This window comes from Chinchilla lanigera, unplaced genomic scaffold (genome assembly GCF_000276665.1).
Source record: "Chinchilla lanigera isolate Chin_1 unplaced genomic scaffold, ChiLan1.0 scaffold00015, whole genome shotgun sequence".
NCBI lineage: Eukaryota > Metazoa > Chordata > Mammalia > Rodentia > Chinchillidae > Chinchilla > Chinchilla lanigera.
The window spans coordinates 7,046,902-7,070,281 of record NW_004955416.1 but is presented as its reverse complement, the minus strand read 5'-3'; the positions used below and the strand labels follow the sequence as shown (position 1 = coordinate 7,070,281).

General features: G+C 52.7%; 1 protein-coding gene across 2 annotated transcripts; it reads left to right on the top strand.

The window, feature by feature from the left end:
- The first annotated feature begins 1,364 nt into the window (after positions 1–1,364).
- Bmf (Bcl2 modifying factor) lies at positions 1,365–21,628 on the top strand. Of its 2 annotated transcripts, none has more exons than XM_005381215.2 (5): positions 1,365–1,490; positions 1,863–1,989; positions 3,995–4,291; positions 5,959–6,119; positions 17,891–21,628. In XM_005381215.2, the coding sequence occupies exons 3-5, from the start codon at positions 4,000–4,002 to the stop codon at positions 17,990–17,992; spliced, it is 555 nt and encodes a 184-aa protein (XP_005381272.1). In that variant the 5' UTR covers positions 1,365–1,490; positions 1,863–1,989; positions 3,995–3,999; the 3' UTR covers positions 17,993–21,628. The 2 variants fall into 2 exon arrangements, with proteins under 2 accessions (XP_005381272.1, XP_005381271.1); XM_005381214.2 differs by lacking the exon at positions 1,365–1,490 and adding an exon at positions 1,618–1,785.
- The last annotated feature ends 1,752 nt before the right edge of the window (positions 21,629–23,380 follow it).

The window sequence follows — 23,380 nt, the reverse complement described above, 5'->3', positions numbered from 1 at the left end:
CCCCTTTATAAAACACAGATTCCTCAGCCTGGCATTCCAGGGACACCTCTGCCATCTGACCTCGACCTGCTGGCTCATGCCCACCCTTCCTGTATCCGCATGCAACTGGCGATCCAGTAGTCCAGCCTGTCCCTGCCTCTGAGCTGGCCTCTCCTGGCTGGCCATTTATTCTGCTGCCTCTGGGGTGTTTTTTTTCCCCCCGGGTTTTTTTTTTTTTTTTTTCTGGTTTTCTTTTATTGAAAACTTTTCATATTCTTCAAGATCCAACTCAAAAACCTTCCTGATGCCTTCCACAGTCCTTGCATTTTTTTTTTCTCTAGTATATATTAGGGATCGAAAACAGCCTTTCCACAAAGCTACTTCTCCAGTCCTTTCTAATTTTTTTTTTTTTATTTTGAGACAGACTTGCTAAGTTGCCAAATTGCCCAAGCTGGGCTCCTATTTGTAGTCCTCTTGCCTCAGCCTCCTGGAGTGCTGGGATTACAGGTGTGCACCACCACACCTGTAATTTTTCTGCATCTCTCAACAGTCAGTATCCCCAGAATGAACAGGATTTATGTAGTTTTCTATTATTTCCTAGCGAGCTGTCAGCTTCCTGAGTGCTCCCCAGGGTTTTGGCTCTTAGTCCAGCCCCTGGCACCGAGTAGGTGCTCCATAAATATGCAGTAGCCCAGACAAGCCGTTGCTGATAGGGCCTTCGGTGCGGGGTGCTTTGCTCTCCCGGCAGCCCTCGCACGGCCTTTAGATGCTGCCTTGAACGCAGTGTGTGTCAGTTGCCCAGGGAGCCTTACATTCTGGATCTCTCCTCTCAGACGCTTATTTCCCCAGTGTTTGCTCCCAGTAAAGGACATGTGGGCCCCTGTGACTGTGCTTGATCCAAATGTCATTTAGGAACAGCGCCAGACACGCTTGTTCACAGGCTCCCCCGGCTTTGAGGCTGGGGCTTGCTTCTGCTCCGCCTGCAGGCGGGAGGGCGCTCTTCCAGTAGGGATCCTCTGCGCCCTCAACAACTTGCACCACTGGACGCAGCCAGACCCCATCCCGCGGTGGACGCGCCTCAATTATTCAGCCCATTCCAGAGGAAGAGACGAAAGTCACTTCGGCGCTCCCTCTACCCACCGAATAGCTACCTCAGGGACTGGCGCATCTGGAGCCTGCACTGGGAACGCAAGTTACGCGGGCAACCGCGCTCCAGCTGCGCTTCTGACTGTGGTCAGAAATGCGCGCGGCCCCTTACAGTGTTTCCGAGGGAAGGTTGGTACATTCGTGACCGTCCCTGGCAGCCGCCCAGCCCGGGACTTGAGCTGCACTCGCCATTGGCCCGCGGTCCGCGTGACGCGCAGGGGCGGGGCCTCGTCAGCTGTTTGCGGGATGCCCCGAGCGGGCGTATTTTGGAAACAATACCGCGCGGTGTGCCCTGGCCTCCTCCGCGCCCGCCCGCGCCGCCGACGCCGCCCCAGCCCGCGCCGCCCGCCTCCCGCCGCAGCCCGGTGAGCTCCCGGGCGGCCGGGGGCTGGGCGAGGTTGGATCGCACCTCCTCGGGGAAGTGGGGGGCGGCGTCGCTCTGCGCGTGGGGGCCGGGAAGGGTTTGAGCTGCTGGCATCTGGGGAGACCATGAGGGTTTGGGGCGCTAGGCTGTGAGGACGGGATGCAGAACCCTTATCTGGGCGCGCTATTCCAGGAGTGGGTAGCGTTTGGAGCCCGAAGGAATGGTGTCCCTGTGGGCAGGGATCCTGGGGCGCACTGCCGGACAGACCTGGGCGTCTGAGATGGCCTGGCCTCTAGGTCTGACTTTGGGGTAGGGCGGGGAATTTGGGGCGTTCAGCCTCCCTGCGGAGTCTGAAAACCCCTCTCCTTAACAGCTGGGCTTTCCCCTCCTTCCCCACCGAGTCTGGGCGCCCAGCCCCCGAGTGCTCGTCACGCTGGACCCTGGCGCAGAGCCCTGGCACCACGACTCGGAGGCCGATTCTCTCTCCTGGAGTCACCCAGGTCTGCGTGTGTGTGTGTGTGTATGTGTGTGTGTGTGTGTGTGTGTGTGTGTGTGCGCGCGCGCGCGCCCCGAGATTTTAACCACTGCCTTCTCCTAAGAGGAGGAGGAGTCTAAGTTCAGCATCCTAGTTCGATCTCTTCGGCTCTGGGTTGGTTCCTACGCGCTTTAGTTCCCTTGGTAGGAATAAAGCATTCCCTGGCAGTGTCCTCAGGAAGTGCCCTCCTCCTGCCAGTGTGGCATCACTACTTCAGCCCCGGGAAGAGGGAGGAGAGGGTCCCTTTACTTGATCGTGTCAGCACCCCTCCCGACGCTCCCAGCAGCCAGAGAGCCACCTGCAGTTCCTGTGGAGAGTGGCAGGGGGTCCCCGGAGCTTGCAGAGCCACGCCTTCTGGCTACACCTCCCCCACTGTCCAGTCCAGGGAAGAGCTGGACTTTGGGGCTCTGCTGGGAGGGGGAGGGGAGGTGATAAGCTTCAAAAAAACACCAATACAATGACTCCTCTTTTGATTGGCTGTGGAGCGCCCCTTCTTATGTTGGGTTTGCCAGCCGGCAGAGGAGGCTGAAGGGCAGAAGGGGAGGCCCTGCCAGGTGACAGCACTTGGTCCTCTCAGGGAAGCACTTTGTTTCCTGTTGCTGATAAGCACTCCCCCACACACTGGGAAACACTATCCAGAGAAGTCTGCTTTGTCATCCTATCAGGCCTCACTCTCCTGGGAAGAGGGCGGAGACAGGACTATAGGTAGCAAGGGACTGGATGGGGTGGAGGGAAGCTTGGAGCAAGCTTCAGAGAACTTGCATTTGGGAAAGGCAGGGCTTGTGAATTTGACTGAGAATCCTACCCTACAGACCACTTGGCTTGTGCTTCAAAGGCATCATGCTGGGGGATAGAACTCTTGGAAATAGCGAATTGAGTCTGATAGGGATAAGCTTTGGCCATTTCCTTAACCATTCAGGTGGTTGCAGCTTCTAGTTGCCCCCAGGGTCTTAAGAGGAGGTGTGGAGGTGGGGTGGGGCTGGATGTCTCAGAGAGCAGACTTCCAAGAGCCATCACGTGGAGCAAGAGGAACTTCTGTATTACCAAGAAGCTCAAATCAACAACCTGAGTGGTACAGGCAGTGAATGAGGTCAGAGAGAGGACTGAATTTCACTTCCTTCTGTGAGGCACAGTGCAGCAATCTCAGGTCAGCCCTGGCAGGAACAGGAGGCTGGGGGGTGAGGAAGATTGGAGACTAGTGAACAGACTGAACGGGGCCGGGTTGTGGGGGGGAAGCTGGACACGTTTGCCAAAGGCTGGACCTACCCCAAGGCCAACTTGTGGGTAGATAGCTCTGCTGTGCTAGAGGAGTACTGAGGAGGCGGCTGCAGTGACTAACTTGGGTCTTTATCCCCTCTCCCAGGACACACTCTAACTACACTCAGAGCTGTTTGTTGTGTTGTGCAAGCAGGGGGTGGAGACCGCGCGCATGGTGGTAGGGCGGGGCTTAGCAGGTTTGGAGGGAACCTAGTTGGCCCAGAATTACTGCTGGTTTGTTTTTGCTGCTGAGCTTAGAGCTTAGCTGTGACTGAGATGAGAGCTTGGAGACTGCTCCTTTGGTGGTTGGCTGTGTGTGTATGTGTGTGTTTGTGTATGTTGAGCATTGTTTATATGGCCAGTCATTGTCCCTTTCTGGCTCCCATAGCCACTTACAGAGGCTAGACTTGTGTCTGTTTTCCTAGATACCTTGTGTGCTGGTAGCACCTGCTGTTGCTCACAACCCTCAGACTCAAACCTTGTGAGCTGCTTAGGTCAGAAGAGGTCAGGGGAAGGGTGACTCTGACAGGCCCCAGGAAGAGTTTGGAGAGGCCCTTGACATGGAGGCAGTCTGAATGTAGGGACTGGGCATCACTCATCCCATCAGCGCCTAGTTCAGCTCCCTCAGATAAGGGAAAGAAAGAAGAGAGAGAGGACTTCTGGGTGTGGCCTGGATGGGCAGCATCCCAGATGCCTGCGTTGGTCCCTAACAGGGGAGATGGAGCCACCTCAGTGTGTGGAGGAGCTGGAAGATGATGTATTCCAACCTGAGGATGGGGAGCCGGGGACCCAGCCCGGGAGCCTGCTCTCTGCTGATCTGTTTGCCCAGAGCCAGCTGGATTGTCCCCTTGGTCGGCTGCACCTCTTCCCTCTCACCCACTGCTGTGGCCCTGGGCTTCGCCCCACCAGCCAGGAAGACAAGGCCACTCAGACCCTCAGCCCATCCTCTCCAAGCCAGGGTGTCATGCTGCCTTGTGGGGTGACTGAGGAACCCCAGCGACTCTTTTATGGTGAGTGCTCTTAGCCTTAGGACCCTTCCTGTAGAGGTTGGGGGAAGAGTGGGGATTCTCCCTCCCCAAACCTGTCCTCCGCTATTTCCTTCTCAAAATAAGCAGCAGGGGCCATCGATCCCTCATCTTTCTGCCTTTTGTGTCTCTGCTTGTTACTGCGTGTCACCTGTGCTGAGCCACACACAAGATACATTGCTTTGCTTTGCTTTCTGTTCCGTTGTCCATTCCTGGAGGGGTCCTGGGGCTCAGGGTGTCTCCTTTGACATCCTGTGCCCGGGAGTGGCTCAGTCTTTTGAGTCCTGGTAGTGACTTGCCTCTCCTCAAGTGGCTAAGGTTACCCTAGAGAAGGCTGGGAGATCTGTGACTCGCTGTTGACACTCAGTGGGGAAAACCCAGCCAGTTTGGGTCTGGAGGGTTCCTGAAGGCAGAAGATGACCCCAGTTGTCACTTGGGACTTTCTGTGCTTGGAAGGGGAAATGGAGAAAGAGGCTGGGCCTGCCTAGGCCCAGTGCCAGAAGAGAGGCTCTTTGTAACTCTCAATCAGATAAGACCCCTTCATTTGTGGGCATAAGTGGTTTGTTTTATAAGACATATGCCCTCCTTTGGCAAAAGGGCAGGGCTGGCCACTTGCTGTTTTCTTTTTTAGCATACTGGCTGGAGGAGGAAGGGTGTGGGTTCAAGGTGACCCTGCAGTATCTGCCTAAGCAGAGTGGGATATGCCAAAGGGAGTGGGCCACACTGTTGCCTGAGAGAACTGCTCCACGGGACGCTGCTGGTGAAGTGAATTCTGAAGGGAGACTGAGAAGTTGGACAAGGCTGGCGGCCTGGAAAGGGAGAAAAGGAGTGAGGAGGCTGGCGGGCTAGTGCCCCTAGCGGCCACGCCGGCACCAGCACTTGGCGAGCACCCTGCTGGTTTGGGGGGACCTCCAGAGAGGAACGGCCTGCTCTTTGGGCCTCAGGAGTTTCCTGTCGCTTTTGTGCCGCTGCTAGAGCTTCGGGTGTTGAGCCCATCTTTCTCTCTGCTGCACTACAAGAGTGAAGATGCTCCGTGTTTTGTTTTTCTCTGTGTCCTGCTTTGCTCACCCCAGGAACTCTCTAGGGCTGCTTGCTACCTGTGGTTTTCCAGGGAAGAGCTGCAACCTGCTGCTACATTAATAATAAACTGTGAGCAAGTGTGGCTTGATAAATAAGGACGCTCTCTTGCACACATTACCACCCTGCCCTGTGCCATGGCACTGACAGTGACTGGAACACAGTAAAGAGTGAAGAGAGGGCTGGGGCTCCTCCTTTCTTCTCCTGACAGCAACTTGTGTGTGTGTGTGTGTGTGTGTGTGTGTGTGTGTGTATATGTGTGTGCGCGGGAGCGCGCGCGCCCGCGCGCGCCCGCGCTGCTGCACTTGAGCGGGAGATTGAACCCAGGGCCTTGCACATACTAGCAGCCACTGAACCACACCCCAAGTCCCTTCATCAGCTTTTTTTTTACGCTTGGGCAGCAGGCAGGGTAGACTGTCCAAGCTTGGCAGAGTGCCCTGATGAAGGAAGGCTGCTTTCTCTTCCTCCCCATCCTGATATCTACCCTCAGGCCCAGGTCACCGTCAGAAGGGCAGACAGGGAGAGGGTGGGGCAGGGGTGGAGCAGACTGAGATGTGGGTCTTCTCTCTTTGCAGGCAATGCTGGCTATCGGCTTCCTCTCCCTGCCAGTTTCCCTGCAGGCTTGCCCCTTGAGGAGCAGCCCCCGGAAGGTCAGTGGCAACATCGCGCAGAGGTACAGATCGCCCGGAAGCTTCGGTGCATTGCAGACCAGTTCCACCGGCTTCACATGCAACAAGTAGGCCTGAGGGCTGGAATGGGGGCTACGTCTGCTGGGGCTGGGGGCCAAGGCCTGCCTCTGTCCTCCTCAGCAGCTGGTCCCTGCCAGGTGATTGTGGCCTTGGCTTTTATCATTCCTGTGAATCCCACGGGCCCGACTGGATGAGCACTCTTGCACTCCTCTCTGAGCTCCAATTTGGTTATCTGCCTAACCTCTGCTCCTGCCCAATAAGAGCCAGAGCCACTGCAATCCTTCCTTTTGAGCCGGGTGGCTTTCTGCAGTTCGGCTTGGCAGACTTTGTTTTCCAGGCCAGGATTGGGGGCTTGTCTCTGCGGACCGAAGGGAAGATTTCCAGGGCGCTGCAGTGAAGCGGGCAGTTGCGGGAGCCTAAAGAGGTGCAGCGGGGAAGGGGTAATCAGGCCAGGGGATGGGGCCTGAGTGGGGGAAAGTGGTGGAACCGGTTGAAACCTGACACTTTCCAGCTGGGGAGCCACTCCTCACTGTCTGTCTGGGAACCCCGGCCGCAGGCCTGGGACTCTGAGTGAGCGCACCTCAGAGTCTCCCCAGACCGGCGGCCAGCCAGGCGCTCTGCCGGGTGCTTGGACGGCAGCCTGGCACCAGCCCCGCCAGGGCGGAGCATCGCGTGTCAGCCGAGCATGTGGCAGAGGCCATCAACAAAGGCGGCGGCTGGCAGGCTCGTGCTGGAGGAGCCCTTGGTGCCATGGGCTGGAAGCTGCCCTGCTCCACAGCAGCCACTGTCTGAGCCTGGCCTCAGGCACTTAACCCTTCCTCACCTGGTGTGCTTTCTGGATGGCTGCCAAGGTGGGGAGAGAAACTTGAGGCTGGATTGTGCTGCTACAGCCACTGCTGAGGCAAAGCCATGCCACCTGGCAGGGAACACATTCCCTACCCCTGGGACTATGTCCTTGTCCGGGTGCGCTGTGTGTGTGTGTCCTGTCTCTCTGTCTGCGTGTTTGCCTGCTTGTTTGCTTGCCTGTCTGGAAGTCAAGGAAATAAATAACTAACATGATTCTGTAGGCTCTGAGATTAGATAAATAACTTCAGGTGACCAGAAGAGACTTATTGGTAGTAGTCAGTTTGAGTCTTAGATCACATTATTGCCAGCACCAGAAGGAGGAGGATTGGGGTTAGGATGGAGATTGACTCTGGGATTCTTGAGAACAGGCCGTTGGGGGTTACATGTTGTACCTTCAGCCAGGGGATTCTGAGGGAGACTTGGGGCTAGATCTGGTTCTGGCCAGCTTGTCCAGCTCTTCGTGATCAGGAAGGGAGAGTGGCCCTGAGCTCAGGTTATAAGGCATCCTAGCTACCTGCTCTGGTCCCAGTTTGGTCCCTGTTCTCTTCGATTGTTGTGTGGAAACTTGAGTTTCCCTTTGGTCCATGTTGTGGTTCCCTCTGATTTTTGCTTTCAGTCTCCTGGCCTGCTTCCTACTCATTCACTCTGCCCTGATTGTACAGGCTCATGCGTGAGCCCATCTTAGCTTCTGGGCCTGGTGATGGCAAAGCGGGGGGAGGATACAGAAGCTGCTGGTTCCTAGCTTCATCTACAGGACATCTGGAAGACAGCTTTCTTTATTCACAATAGTCTGACCTGGCTCAACAGTTGTTTCCCAGAATGTTCCCCATCCAAGGAGAGCCCTGATCAGCTTGGAGCAGGCTGGGAGGCCTCCTTTGCCCAGCTGCACCCTGTTAAAGGAGAAGGAAGCCCTTATCCTGAGGTCTGACCCGCTTTTTGCCGACTGGTATTATTTCTTCCAGTGCAGGGCTGCCTACTTGAAGAAAAAGGCCAGTTCCAGATTGGTCTCAGCCAGGACCACTCAAGCTGGGGAGAGGTAAAACTGGTGGAGAAGTACGAGTCTTCCCTGCCCTGCACTTTGTTCCACATTGGAGCCCAAGTTTCTGTGCCCCTGTCCTCCTGGCAGCCATCTACTCTCCTACTTTGCAGGGACAGGAAGCTGACCAGTTAAGGCCTTTCTAGGCCAAAAAGTTGGTTTCGTCAGGTTTTCCCTTACAAAGAGGCAAGCCTTTTGTCCTCTCCTTGAAGAATTATTCCTGGTCCTCCAGCTTTTAACCCTCTCTTCCCCACAAAGGGCCAGGGTGATAGACAGAACACTAGCACTCCTGGACCTTTTATTTTTATTTTTTGGTTTTTTTCCAGTACCGGGAATTGAACTCACGACCTTGCGCTTGCCAGGCAGGTGCTGTGCCACTGAGCTAAATCCCCAGCCCCCTCCTGGACCTTTTAAATCTGGCTTTAAAAAGGGAGTCACTTTGTGAATTTGACCCTTACATAAACTATGGTCTAATATTTCATATTTAGAGAGTATTGTCACTCTGACATTTTTATTTTCTTTCCCCTTTCCCTTTTCCTCCCTCTCTCTCTCTCTCTCTCTCTGTCTCTCTCTTTGTGGTAGTGGGGATTGAACTGAGGACCTCACACATGCTAGGCAAGCACTCTACCACTGAACTACGCTCCAGACCCCTGCCATTTTCACAGGCTGACAGACTGAGGTACTCTTCCACCTGCCCTATCCACAGAAACCAGTATCAGGTCTGCTCAGCTGCGGACCTCGACCTTCTCCTTTCGTCCTCAGGGAGTAATAATTGTTTCCCATCATTGTGGGTTGCATTTAAAGACCCTCTTTAAATGCAGCCCCAGAGGTCTAAGGAGTTTGGGGAGGCCTGACTCCTTCCTTCCTAAATCTGGAACCATGTCCAGACAGTGGAAACTGGCCTTCAGTCTTGTAAGAATTGTGAGCTCCCCCTTCTGTCTCTTGTTATAGACCTAGTTATTGTTTTTTCTTGTGCCAGGGAAACCTCTCTTGGAGGTATGAAACGGAGGGAGGGGAGCAGCATGCAACAGGTTCCAGAATCCCCTGGGTGTCACAGTATGCAGGCCACGTGCCATCTCTGCGTGTTTCCTCAAGAGCGCAGCTAGGTGGAAGGCTAACCTGGTTACCCAAGTGCTTGGTTCTGAGTGGCTTCTGTGGATCCACAGGAGAGAACAGAGGCAGAAGATTAGTCAACCAATGCTCACCATTAGCTCTTTGGGTTTCTGAACCAGTGAGAGAGTTGGAGGCCAAGTGGGTGGAGATAAAACTCTTCCAAATCTTGCCACATGCTCTACCCCCGACTGAGTCAGGTGGGAAGGTTTCCCTTGTTACTCCTCTTAGATAAAGGCTGCACTGGGATCCCTGATCCGCTGACAGTGATGTACTCTGATTTGGGTTCTGTAAGGGTGGCGTCCTAGTGTTCCCTTGTCTGTTCAGTTTCTGAGCTCACAGGCTGCCCTGGCTGGAAAGTCTGAGCCTCAGCTACTTCGCATTCCCCATGCCAGGGTCTTCTTCAGCAGGTGCCTAGGGAAGAAAGGGAGGAACTGGTTCCCTCCACCTTGGAAAAGCCTCACGTCACATTGGCCCATCTTGAAATTTGTGGAGAGTCTGGGTGATGTTATGAAGCTAAAGATTCTCAAAGCAGTGGCTGCGGCAGGCCATTGAGTGAGTCTAAAGCTACAGGAGGATTGAAATTCTTCATATTAGAAATGGCTCCTTTACTTGGACCAGGAGTGGCTCCATTCAGAAAAGTCAGATTTGGAAATTCCCTGAATAGTAATTAGACTTTTTGGAAAATGAAATCTAAGAAAAATTTCAGTCACTCAGTTGAAACTCTAGTTGTGGTATTACAGGAAAGATCCTGGACTTTTGGCAGATCTGGACTAAAATCCCAGCTCTGCCACTTACGTGGTCTTTGTTACATGGTCTTTGTTCACTTAACCCTCTTGAGCCTCTGTTTCCTCTGTTGCAGAGTTGCCATGAAAGGATTTAGAGAAGTATAATACAAGAAACTATGGGGGTGAAGATGTAGCTCAGTGGTAGAGAACTTGCTTAGCATGTGTGAGGCCCTGGGTTTGATCACTAGCACTGCAGACAACAACAACAACAACAACACATTTGGCCACCTTTGGAAATATGTTAGAGGATGAGTTTGGGATTTCTCGTAGGCTGGGCTTTGCAGTTCTTGAAGCACTCAGTTGGAGTACATGGTTCATTAACTAGCAGTTTCTCTGCTGGGCAGCCTGGATCCTTTGTTCAGGAAAGGCCTGACTGCTTCCTGACTCCTCAGGATGCTGTCCATGTAGGTGAATGGTTTTCTGGACTCAGACCATGGTTAATGAGGTCACCTGAGTTCTACAGGGGATAGCCTTGGGCAGAGGCCCCAGAGGTTTGCCCTCGAGTGAGAAGTGCCCCTAGAGAGAGCCAGCGTCTATCCCAGAAGTGGCAGGTCCACCCAGGACAGTGCCAGGGGAAGAGTGAGGCTAGAGGAGGGGCAGTGGAGAGGCTGTGTGTGTGTGTGTGTGTGTGTGTGTGTGTGTGTATGCGTGCGCGCGTGCGCCAGTGCTGGGACTCGGGGGCCCTGTGTTTGCTCTGTGGCTGGCTCTGTTTATATCACTCGCTATATTTAGCTTCTGAGTCATCGGCGTGGCAGACTAGAGGCCGAGTTCCCCACACACTCTGCACCTGACTGCTCTTTCTTCCAGAAGGGCCGTGTAGTTCCTGACAGTTTGTTCCTCCCTGCCCACCAAGGCAGGCCATGGGGATGGGAGTTGGCTTTGGGTTTTGGAAGGAGAGGGGTGTAATAGGAAGAGGGGATTGGGGGAGGCATAAAGAAGGTGTCATAGTTACTTTTATCTCATTGCTGAAACAAAATACCCGACACCCAAAGTTAAAGGAGGAAAGGTTTATTTAGCTCACAGTTTGTAGATGGCTCCATAGCATGGTGACATTGCACAGTTCATGGTAGCAAAGCAACAAGGAAGCAACCACAGCTCTTTCTATCCCTTATATCTCATCTGGGCTACTTAGGGCAGGTAGCACTCACACCCTTAATCCCAGCATCCTTGGTCTTAATGTTGCACCATGAATCAGTCCCAGTGTAACAAGCCCTGGATCCAGCCACCTCTGAAAAAACCCCACCTGTGACCACATGAGGCTTTTGGGGGACATCTAGACACAAACCATAACAGAAAGGTAAATAAAAATATCTGGTTTGCCTTATGATCCCTGCCTGACAGCCAAGATGGTATGGCCCATGGCCAGAACAGCAGCCAGCTCAAGGGATGCTTACCTTCACCCTTGTCCAGTTTGCCTTGTCCTGTGTAGCAAAATTGCCCCAGGTAGGTCAAAATCAGCACCTGTAAAGACCCCAAATTTGGAGTCAGAGCCTTGTGGTTCCTTCTGCATTGCCTTATCACCCACACCAGGCCTGCCGCTCCTGTATCCCCTTCCTACCTCCCTCCTCTCTGGCCAAGGCATACATTACTCTTCCCTCCTGAGAGCTTTAGAAGTTGCCCAGCAGTTGGATGGAGTCATTCTGAGACAGAGGGCAACTGAAACACAGAGTGACCCCCAGTGTGGGGAGGGGGTACTGTGTTGGAGCCAGTGCCTGCAGCAGGGTTAGAGGATGCCTTGCTGCTCCCTACTGCCTATTCCTTCTTGGAGGAGTGATTGGTGTTACCATAGTGGCTTCAACATCCGGTTAGCACTGCTGGCTGGGCTGAGGGAGCTCTTGCCAAAGAGTATTTTTTCCTTTTCCATTTTGCAGTATTGCTGGCTACTTGGGTGTCTAGGTCAGAAGCAATCTGGGACCCACTGGGGCCATGGGTTGCCCTGGGTGTCAGAATCCCTGGCTCAGTGTGGCAGGCTGGGATTTGGAGCCCATTTGCTTTTGGCTACTGTGACCAGTCTTAGAGAGAAAAGCCAGGTGTCTCTCCAAGGCTTCACGCATGTACTCTGAAAGTGGTGTTCCAAGGGCAGGTCCTGTGTGCAGAGCTTGTACAGGGGAGCATTAAGTATGGTAGGCTGGGTGCCACGTTTTCCTGTACTCCCCGGGAAAGGGTAAGCTGCTCTGTGCTGCCACAGGGTCTGGGACTTGAAGTTTATTTTTCTCATTTAAGCACCAGAGCCACCTTGCACTTCTGGACCCCCTTGATCCCATTTTATAGGAAATGGGGGCTCAGAAGCCAGGTAACATGCCTAAACTATGGTGTGAGTGGCTGAGCTGAGGGTCACATACTTCTGATTGACTCTAAAACCATGATCTTCCCACCTCCCACACCTGCTTCTCAGCAGGCACATTCCAGAAAGCTAGAGTACAATGGAGCTCCCATTTATTGCTCTGGCCTGTTCTGCCTCATAAAATACTTACTGTTGTGTTCTTGCTTTCTTCCCCATTACACTGTAAAATAACTGAGAATAAGGTTTATACCTGGATGGTCTTTGTATCCCTTCTTTCAGCTCAGTTGGGTGCTTGATAAAAGCTCGGAGGACTGAATAAAAATATCTTCCCAACTGCTTCCAAGTGGAATTTTCCTAAAGTTGCTCTTATCTTAATGTCCCAGTCCCTCAGCCTTGGCCTGGGTAGCTTTAGACTATGACAGGGAAAGGGAAGAGTGGGAAAACTTCACTTTATAGAGCGTGGCGCTCCCTGTGAAGTAGAGTGTGTCCAATTCTGCATTTTAAAGAAAATGAGGGGTGGTTTGAGAGCACGGTCTGATGTTCTAATTTCACACCAGTCTTGCCTTTATTTCTGTTTGATCTTTAGTTAGCTCTGCCTTGGAAAGGTTTATTCTATATGGTCCATAGCATCCTTTCTAAGTAGTTAATGGCCTGGAAACAATGTCTTTAAACATGCTAGGGGAGCCGTTCCACGGCCATTCCCTTTGCAAAGGTACCACTGCTTTCATAATGCGAGGAAACACGCTGTAATGTTGTAGGGAGAGGGCATAGCTTTGGAGTCACAAGCCAGGGATTTGAATCACCTACCTAAATTCTTGGCTTTTTCAAGCCTTTGCTTCTCATCTGTAAAGTAGAATTGAAAATACCCATTTTTCTTGTGCCCCAGGTCTTTATGGAGATCAAATGGGAAGGTATGAAAGCGCTCGGTCCCAAATCTGAGATGGTATCGATTGCCACCTGTTTGGTAAATTTGCACTTTGTGTGTTAGGGCCTCTTGGAGCCCCGCACAGCGTGGCTCTGCTTGTTGTTTGAATTCCCTGAGTCACTTAGCTCTGCTGCAGCACCTGGAACACTGGCGAAACCCAGAGCCCCCAGAGGACATGAGTGGAGTCTGGACAGAGTGAGGCCAAGGGAGATTCTTATCCAGGCAGCACCGGGAACACACTTGTGCTGATTACAGAGGCCTCGTGGGACAAAACAGAGTTTGATTTGTGTAATCCAACCTTGTTGATACCACAGCCAGCTTTGTATTCATTTTTTTTTCAAGCCTTTCACTAGTTGGCTTCTCCCAGGTCAGAGGCCCAGGCTGTCACATAAAGGACATCTTTCGACCTGGCCAAACATCAGTTGTTCCTGGCCTCAGACAGTTGGGTTATTAGTAGTTGCTCCAGCACATACTTGTTAAACACCTACTGTGTGCCCTGCACATTCCCCACGTTGCGGACTGAGTAACTGAGTGTCCACCAGTGCCTGCCTCCCTGGCCGCAGGAAAGTGAGGCTGAGCCACAGAATATCTGCTGGTCCTCTGAGACCCCAGTTCATATCCACCCTTACCACTTGACCCTCTATCCTAGAGCTCTTTTGGTCTCACATTCTCCATTCTTTAATAAAAAGCTGCTTGGTCCTAGGCTCTGTGAATTTGAAGCTTTTACAGTAAGCTTTCCATTCCCTGTCCCCAGCCCCGCTCCTTGTGCGTTCTGGGAGCCCCTGTTCTGTGAGCGGCGCCCACACCGGTCTGGGAGAGCTGGGCCTTGCCCCTGGGGTTTGCCCTCATTGATCTCAGACTGTGTGCTGGGCGCTGTGCCAGGGGCTGAGAGTCAGAGGCCAGGCACACTCCTTCCTTGTTCCCCCTTCTCTGCCTTCTCCTCCACACCCTCCTCTGGAAGGACCCAGGTTCTCTGGTGTTTTGGTGTCTTTGTGTCCTTCATCCTGTTCAGTCCAGGCTGGTTTCCTTCCTCCTCACTGTTTCTCTCTCTGGCCTCCCTTCGAGTTCTTTTCCTTTCCTTTCTAGACAGGCCCTTTTGTTTAACTTTTAGAAAATATTTTATGTGTTGCTGTCCCTTGGAATCAAGGCATTCTTTGGTCCTCTTGGTGTGAGGCAGTGTGGTTTCCGTTGGGGGCTGTCCTATAGTAGGAGTGGCTGAGGTGGTGTTTGTGTAGCTCTGCTTGTGCCAGGGAGGCTGCCGGATGACAGTATCCAGTTGTTGGCACTCCGCATTGTAATTGCGAAGGTAATCGTGCTAACAAACTCCTCAGGGCTCCGAAAGCGCTTCAGTGGTTTCCAAAAGCCTGTCTGTGGCCTGGCTACTATGGTGCCACCTGGCAGGATTTGTCTCTGGCTCAGCCCCAGAGCGAGGCCTTACTGTGGTTGAAAGAGACTGAAGAAGACACCAAACTGTAAAGTGTTCTTTTTTAGAACACTTCATGAGGGATTTTATCTTCACTTCTGTCATTTCTTGAATTTTCCCATTTTTCTATAATTAACATGTATTGCTTTGAGAATGAAAATACAGTATACCATAAATGTTAGCTCTGATTGTTAAAATGTTACCAGGGAGCTTGTCCAATAACACATTTCTGGGCCCCTTCCCTGGAGCATCTGACTCTTCTGGCCTCTGTGGGGCCTAAGGACGCTTGACAGCAGCACTTCAGCTAGCTGCGACATAGACGGCTTTAGAGACTAAAGGGGTACGGCACCTGCATTTTCCTTCCAAATCAAGTGAGTTTGCATGAACGGGTTAGTGAGAGATCCCAGCCTAAAGCCAGGCCTTCTTATTCTTTGTCTGAGAGTCCAGCTACCACCTATAGTGCCTTCCTTCCAATTCATGGGCCCTGGAGTCAGCAACAGGCAGAAGCATAGAACACGGTTGTTCCTGAAGGCTGGCTGGTGCCACACATATCTTCCCGGGCCCTCTGCAAACCTCCCACCTTCTTGTCTGATAGCACCCACAGGCCCACAGCTGCTGAGTCCTCAAACAGTGCCCCCAAAGGAAGAGGTAAAGGTGTTGCCTTACCTTATCCCCAGGCCTCAGGGGCCAAGAAGTTACCCCTGCATCAGGTGGGATTTGGGAGAGACTGAGGCACACAGGGCCGGGATTGGCAGCACTGGGATTATCACAGAATTGCAGTCTCTCTTCCTTAGCCACTGAGCTGTTTGGGATGATTCAGTGAAGGGAAGGAAAGGGGATCTGCTCTAGTATAAAAAGAGATAGATAGTGTCCTTTGGACGAAAGTGATAGAGATATTGCTCGAGGGCCAGATGGTCTGGGTTCAGTCCAGTCCCTGCCACTTACTAGCTGTGGGGTTGCTAAATTACCTCTCCAGCTATCCGTACTGGACATGGTAACATATGCCTGCTCTGGGTTTAAGAGGACCATAGGCGTTTACAGTGTACAGAGAAGTGTGTCTCATCCTCCAGCACACCTCGAAACACCTAGGGATCTGATTCAGCATGTGCGCTTTCCGGTGCACTTCTGTATGATGCCCCAGCAGCTGGCCCATGCACCGTACTTTGAAAAGTGAGGGTGTAAAGCACTGTCTTGGTTACTTTTTTGTCTCTGGAACAAAATACCCGACACCAACAATTTAAAGGAAGAGAGGTTTATTTTGCCTCGAAGTTTTAGTTCATGGTCAGCTGGCTGCAAGACAGAAACAGGACGGCAGAGGGGCATGGCAGAGAAAAAGGTCCTTGTGGCAGCCAGGGAGCAGAGAGAGAAGGGAGGAGCCAGGGAGGGAGGTGTAGCCTTCTGGGTCACATCCCTAGTGGCCGCCTCTTCTGTCCAGGCCCCACCTCCTAGTTGCACATTTAGCTATGCACAGCTCATCACTGGACTAATCTACTGATGAATTTAGCTCCCTGCCACCATGTAGTCCAAAAGCCCACCTCTAACCATATGAGCCTTTTAGGGAACATTTTAGATTTAACCATGATAAGCACTCAGCGAGGAGCCTGGCCCCCACTCCACGTTACTGTTATTGTTGTGGCACTGGCGTTGTTGCTGCTTGGCCTTTTCAGACAGGCACCTGAGGAGCCAGAGTGCCAGCGGACCGGCCTCTGCAGGGGTGTGTCCTTGACTGCATTCTCCTTGCGTTCCACCACATGACCTCTGCACCTGTCTTGGGCAGCAGCTGGGGAGGGGAGGCAGGAGGAGGGGTCTTCTGCTCAGCTGTTCCAGGCTGAATCCATTTTTACGCTGCTTCACTCTAACCAGATTTTGTTAAGCTGGGTGTGTTTCCTCTTTTTACTCATCTTGTTTACAAAACACAAGGAAGCTATCCATCTGCAGTGCTGTGGGCCAGGCCCCTCTGTGCACACTAGGCTTCCCTTGCCCTCCTACAGGGCTGTGCTTCCAGCCTGCTGGGTTGTTTTCCAGTCTCTGTCCACAGGGAAAGAACCATCCTGTTGCCATGGGCACGGGGTGTTGTGCGCTCACCTGGATTGGCAGAGCCCAGAGGTCAGCCTCCGTGGACACTGCTTCTCACTTTGTGGCCAATGATGCGGCAAGGTGAAGTCAGCAACCCACATGGTTCCTGGGGAAAGGTCAGGGAGGCCAGGGTCAGATGGATTCTGGCAGCTCTGGAGTCCAGGAGACCTGTGCGGACGGCCTGTCCCAGTTGTCCCACTGACTTTATCCTTTGTCCATCAGACTGGGAGTCGCGCCTGGTGGGGGCCGATGGCAGTGGTTAAAAACTAATAGAGGGCCCCAGCTCCCTGGGGCATTTCACATAAATGTGCCTGCTGACTGGGCCCCTGAAGGAATCCAAGTCCAGCCTGTGCTGGCCCCTTTCTGCACATTAGGTTTTTATTCCCCTGTCCACCAAGAACCCTGTGGAGGCCCCAGCCCCGTCTTCCTCCCCTGGCAGACAAGGAGAGAACAAAGACTGCCTCTTCAGCACCCCCTTGTCCCCTCTGGGCCTCTGCTAGCCCCTGGGAAATGGTACCTGGAATGGGCCAGACACCAGCCACGACCCCGGGAGCAGCTAACCCCTGAACTTTGTCCCCCAATTCCCAGCCTGCAGTAGAACCTGGGATAACCTCCAGAGCATGGTGTGCATTCTTTGTTTTTGTTTTGTTTTCAAGTATGTTCTTGCTTAACGTTTAATTGGCTCCAGTCAGTAGGAAAGCGCTCCAAGAGGGGTTATTTATGGCTTACTGTCAAGAGCAGCTATAAAAAGGGCAGCTCAGAGCTGGAGATGCTGAGAAGGGGGAGCGGGCGGGTGTGTGTGAGAGTGTGTGTGTGTGTGTGTGTGTGTTTGCACTGGATGAAATCAGGTTTTTGCTGCCTCAGCAGTGTCGTTTAAATTGAAGATTAACCCTTTGACCTTCACAGTGTCAAATCACTTGCAGATGGAGGCTCACCCCCCTCCCCCCAATGTTCTCTGTGTTACTTTGGAGTGGGGAGGGAGCGGGGTGACTTCTTTCTCTCCCAAGCAAGTTTGTTGTTCGTGCAGTGGAGCTGGGGGGGCTCAGGAGCCAATCTGATTAAAAGCAGCACTGGGCTAAACTCTGGAAAATCCTGTGAGCAGGGGAACAAGTCTAATCCTCTTGTGCACAGTGCACGCAGAGCCTGGCCCTTTCTTTTCATGCCAAAACTTCACTTGTGTGGGGAGAACCCAACCATTGCTCTTTATCCCCTTGTCTCCCGTCCTCACCCTTTGCTGGACTGATGGGATTGAAGTGTTGGCCCAGAGGCACAGAGATCTGAACTCTTGTTGAGAATAATAAGCAGTTAAGGTGATCTTTTTCCCTTCCAGCGCCAACAGAACCAGAATCGCGTGTGGTGGCAGGTCCTACTCTTCCTGCACAACCTGGGTCTGAATGGAGAAGAGAACAGAGAAGGGGTGGGTCCCAGGTGAGGCTGGGCTGCCCTCTTTGCACGGGCCATCAGGAACGCATGCGATCTGGACCAGAAGGACTTCGGGGAGGACTGACATTGTCTTGTGAAGTTGTTTTTGTTATTATTTGTAACAGTTTTCTCTGTGTGTACATACAACGTACCTTGGTGGGGGCCTTCTTTCCACTGTTCAGTGCCTCAGCCAGAGATGGGGGCCTTTGTCAAACACTGTTGAAAGAGAGGCTGATGCCAATCTTCAATGCAGGAACTCCCCAGGGCCCTGGCAAGTGGGTTCTTCAGCCAGCTGGTCCAGGAAGTGGACTGAAGTTTTTCTACAGGAACTTTGTTAAGAAATAGGAGACTGGATTAGCACCTCCCCCTCCCCCGTTCCACCAGACCTATCAGTCTTCCCTATGCACTGGGGCCATGTCCCCTAAGATCACCTGTTTTAATCTGCCAGGATCTCGGCCAAGGGCTTCCCGACTAAGGTTGGCAGTGTTGGCAGGCTAGCCAGCCAGTTCCACAGTGCCCGCCCCAAGGGCTCAGGGATTCTTGCCCAGACCCTGTCTCCTCCAGCAGACCTCAGGGAGGGTTAGGTTTCTCCAGGGACCCCTCAAAGGTTCCGCTCATGAACCAAGCTTCTGGATAGGCCTTACATCTGATCTGTGCCCATGTGGAGGCCCCAGGATTGGTCCTTAGTTGCAGAACCATTGCCACTTCTGCTGCCTGGCTGTCAGCCGCAGATGAGCCAAAGCCAGTCACCATACTGCACCCACCAGCTCGTGCCTTTGTCAGTTCTGTTTCCAAAAATCTCAGCCACCTGGACTGCGTTCTTCGCCAGTAGCATGCTGAAAGACATAAAAAGACAGGCTCCAAGCAGGGCTGGGAAGAAATGTGGTGGGCACCTCACTGATGCAAGTCTGCCCCCCAGGACCCTGGACCCTGGTATCCTTGGAAAAACATACCTCCTCCCCCTGAACCCCAATTCCTTTTTTCTCCCCTGCTGGGATACAGGAAGAAGCCAGGACTGTGGCTTTGTCAGTGGAAAAGTGACTTCTAGAGTAATAGACAGTGGTTAGATTGTGGGACTGTCAAAGCTGGGTGCACATTGCCCATGTTCCTCCAGCTTCCAGCTAGGCGGGAGGGCACGCTCTGGAGCTCAGCAGGGTCCCAGCTGCCTCTGAACTTCACCCTTCTCTTTCTGCTGTGGCCCTAATAGAGGGAATCCCAAGCAGCTGATCTGGCAGCTCTGATAGCAGACCCAAGGAATCTGTTAGCCAGACACCTAGAAGTTAAGTTACAATTTTTGTATATGTAAGAAAAGACAACATTGGTGCTAAAGTTGAAGCAAAGCCCAAAGAAAGGCAGAGAAGACCCTGGCTGTACTCAAGAAAATCAAAGGAGAAGTGCCGAGTAAACTTTCAAATCTGAACAAATCTAAGCTCCTCCAGTTCTGCGGTCTTTAGTACTGTTGAAGGACAATTGGTCTGGATGTACAGTTGGGAAGGTTGTTCACTGCACAGGGGGACCTGCAGAGGGAGCTAAAGGAGGCTGAAATCCAGCCTGCTTTCTGCTCTCTAATCTGTGTGCACTGAAGTGAGGCTGCATTGCTCAGTTGGGGTGTCTTTCCTTATTTGTATGGGGTACCACATGTGCTCACAGGGTGGTTCTGAGAAGGACCTCCCATTGTACAGAAGCCTTTGTTTCCTTCTGCTCAGATGATTGGAGATATTACCTCTTCTCAGCCAGAATCATTTTCTCAGGGTGTGTAATGTGGTTTGCCTGCTAAGAAGGGTTCCTGCTTACAAGGAGAAGGAGCCCAGAGAATGGATATGAAGAGTGGCTCTGCCACACACTGGCCCTTGTGAAACCCAGCCTTCCTACCTGTCCCATACTGTGCGGTGACTGAGAGGACGCAGGGTTCTTTCCCTCCCTTGGACCCAGGCTGTGATAGGCAGGCTGCTGGTGGATGCCGGAGAGGTGTCCCCAAAACACAGGTACATAATTGTTTACACCAGCCACGTTTAGCTCCTCTCTGCAGACTCCCCACCAGAGCTGAGGGAGAAGATGGTTCAGACCTCGGTTCGGAGGCAAAGTCGTCAGCTTCAGAGCCCCTGGCAGCCCAGGCTGGATGTCCAGTATCCTGTTGTGAGAACTGAGCCCAGCAGAATGTCCAGCCTGCGGCCTGGTAGAAGTCAGTCTCACGGCACTGTCTCCACACAGTGCCAAGCCAGGATTAATTCACTGTCTTAGGCGGGCCAGGGCAAAATTTAAGCACCCTCCTATTCCTCCCTCCTGAAAAATGCAGTCCCCAAAATAGGACAGGGATAGTGGAAAATCGCTGGCCTAGCATGTGAAGCAGGAGGTAACCGGCAGCAGAGCCCCAAGAGAGCACGTTCCCCCTGGCTGGCTGTTTTAATTGGCCCAGTGATCCGGACTGGCCCCTTCCCCTCCGCCTGGTGAATTGGCCTTCCATTCCTCAAGTCCAGCCTCAGGAGGTGCCCCTCCCCCTGCTTTCATCCCCGCCCCAGGAGCCCGGCTCTCTGGTCTGGAGGTGGAGACTTAGATTGAGAGGGAAGGAGAGTCTGACCTGGGTCCTGACCTCTAACCGGCTGAGGCAAGTGGGGCTTTTGTAGAATGCTAAGGGGTTTGGGAAGGAGAGAGCTGGCCTCAGTGGCGGGATGCCCTGGAGGATGAAGAGCCTGGTTTGCAGGGTCCAAACACCCCTTCTAATTCAGAACCCCCAGGGCTTTCTAGGAGTGGCCGCCATAACCGATCAGGGACACCAGGCTGGATGTTGGCTCCCGGTGGTGAGGCTGCAGCACGCGGCCAGGCCTCTGCCCCTGCCTTGCTTGGTTTGGAATCTGGCTGCTGGACTCCTACCCCCGCTTCCCAGGATCAGTCAGAAGTGCAAAAAGATCTCCCAGGGATGCAGCTCAGCCCCCAGGGATATGGGGCCGTATCCAGGGCCTGGCTGAGTGTCTACTCTCCCTGGCCTGACCCTGGGTTTGGCAGGGAGGGGCTTGTGTGGGACGGTCCAGCCAGGGCTCCCATCCTGCAGCTTTCCAGGAAGGCGGCTGTGAGGCCACTGTGACTGTCCATCAGTAAGAAGCGTGCTATCCCTAGAGGGCTTGTCTGTTCTAGGGACCTGATGGGGAGGTGGAGGTCAGGAGAGCCCAAAGCAGCAGAAGGTTCCAGTCTCAGGGTCCTGCAGGATCTCTGTGATGGTGAGGTCCCCTACAGGCTATCTTGGCTGACCTGGCAGGGAGGGGTTAACCTGTGAGCCTTTGAAGCTTCCAGGGGTTGCTGTGGGCTGCAGCCTTGAGGGACCAGCTTCTCTAGATGCCCAGTCTTGACCTAGGTGCTTAAAACTTGCACGCCCCTCTGTGCAGGTGGCCAGTGCCTCCCTCTACTGCTCCCTGGGTCCTCGGGGGCTGCCAGGAGAGACCCAGTGACATGTAGCGTTTCGTTTATCCCCAGGTTGATTGCCCTGGTGTCTGGGCACTCTGCCTCTGGGGCAGGGAGGGGAATGGAGACCCATTCCTTTGTACCCTGTGCAGAGTGTTTGGTTTTATGTTCTTCACATGCATATATGTGTATGTGTGTATATATTTCCCCATCAACTGGTACAATTTTTAATAAAACCTTTTAAAACAAAGCTCATCGTTGTTTTTTGGAGGTATGGTAAGTGGCTCAAGTATTATTTGCAAGCGGCTCAGTTGGAGAATTAGACTCCACTTTTTTCTTACCTGCCATTTTCTTTCCTTCCCTACAGTACTGGGGATTGAATCCAGGACCTTGGCACTGGACTGCGTCCCTACATCTCTGCCTTACTTTACTTATTTATTTAACTTGGAGTACAAGGGCTTGAACCCAGGGCCTTCACATTCAGTTACATCCCAGCCTCTTAAAACATTTTTGTGTATTTATTTATATTTGAGACAAGGTTTCACTAAGTTGCTGACTTACCCAGGCTGGGCTCCAGGTTGCTATCCTCTTGCCTCAGTCTGTTAAAGTGCTGGGATTATAGGCGTGCTTCACCATGCCTGGCTTCACCTGCTCTCTTGAGTTACCCTGAGGTTCTGAGCTTTTGTCACAACTTCCTTTTCTGCCTTGGAGTTGAGAAGAGCAGATCTTGATTGCAGGCTAAGCACAGCAGAGGCTCCATGGTTCTGGCCGCTGAGTGATGTTGGGCAAATATGCGACACCTCAGCCTTCAGTTCTTCCGTGTGTAAACTCCATCTCTGTCTGCCTCCCAGGGTAAAGGGAAAGAGTCCGAGGACCTGCTGTGCCCCTCCCTCGGCACTCAGCAATGGCGAAGTGGCTCCTCCTGCCCCTCCCACACCCTCTCCATCATGCTGGGCTTTTATCAAGGCAGAGTCACGGGAGACGCACTAGGTTGGTTGTGACGAACCTATGGCATGTGTGCTGCAGTGGGCACGCACAGCCCTCTCTGTTGGCACTCCGACCAAGTCGCCCCAGCTGCCAAGCATCGGATAACAGCACACACAGAGGCAGTGTTGGCCCTTTGCAATACATACATGGGTTTGGAGTTGCAGTTTGGGCACTCAATCTCTAAAAGGTTTGCCATCACTGCTCCACATGTATGGGACTTCTCTGGCTTGCCTTTCTTTGTGCATTAACAATATATCTGACTTCAGACGGTGAGCTAACCTCTTGATGAACCCAGTATGGTGGTGCATGCTTGTAATCCCAGCACTCTGGGAGGCTGAGGTAGGAGGGTTACAAATTAGAGCCTAATCTGGGCAATTTAGAGATTTAGCAAGACCCTGTCTCACAATTTAAAAAAACCCTTTTTTTTCAGAAGGACTGGAAATGTAGCTCAGTGCAAAGGCCATGGGGTTCCATTCCCAGTACTGTATAAATTGGTTGATTAATTAATTAAAATAAAGTAAATCTCTTGCCAGAGTTCTCTAAGCCTTTGGGGAAAACCACTCCTGATCCTGTCAGCGTTAAATTGTGAGCAAAAGGGCCAACCGGGCTTGCCTTAGGAAGCTGTCTGCTCGCCAGTGTCCAGCCCAGGACTCCAGCTCCTGCCTCCACCTACAGTTGCAGCTTGATGGATCTTGACTGACTTCTTTGTCTGACAGATGCGTATGCTGAGAGCCAGTAATTTTGTTTGGGCTCTTTAAATAGCTGAGTCAGGTTCAGGGGTCTCACACCATCCATCTGTGTTTCCATTTGGAAATTACCCAACTTTTGCCCAGCTCTTCGAGGCAGACAAACTTGTCCTTTTTTAGTGCCAAGTAAGTGTCTGTGCTTCTGTAAAACATGGCACTCCTAACCACTCTATGTTTGGACAGAGAGGTTTATTTTTACTGGAGTGTGGTAGAAGTAGGGCCTGGTGCCATGCCCAGATGTTATCCTACATTTCATGTGCATGCTGGAG

What these genes read in the sequence shown, in the direction of transcription:
- Bmf (XM_005381215.2), top strand. Translation starts at nt 4,000, where the DNA reads ATGGAGCCACCTCAGTGTGTGGAGGAGCTGGAAGATGATGTATTCCAA. An exon ending in ACCCCAGCGACTCTTTTATG is followed by an intron (nt 4,292 to 5,958) that starts GTGAGTGCTCTT and finishes CTCTCTTTGCAG; the next exon opens with GCAATGCTGGCTATCGGCTT. An exon ending in ACCGGCTTCACATGCAACAA is followed by an intron (nt 6,120 to 17,890) that starts GTAGGCCTGAGG and finishes TTTCCCTTCCAG; the next exon opens with CGCCAACAGAACCAGAATCG.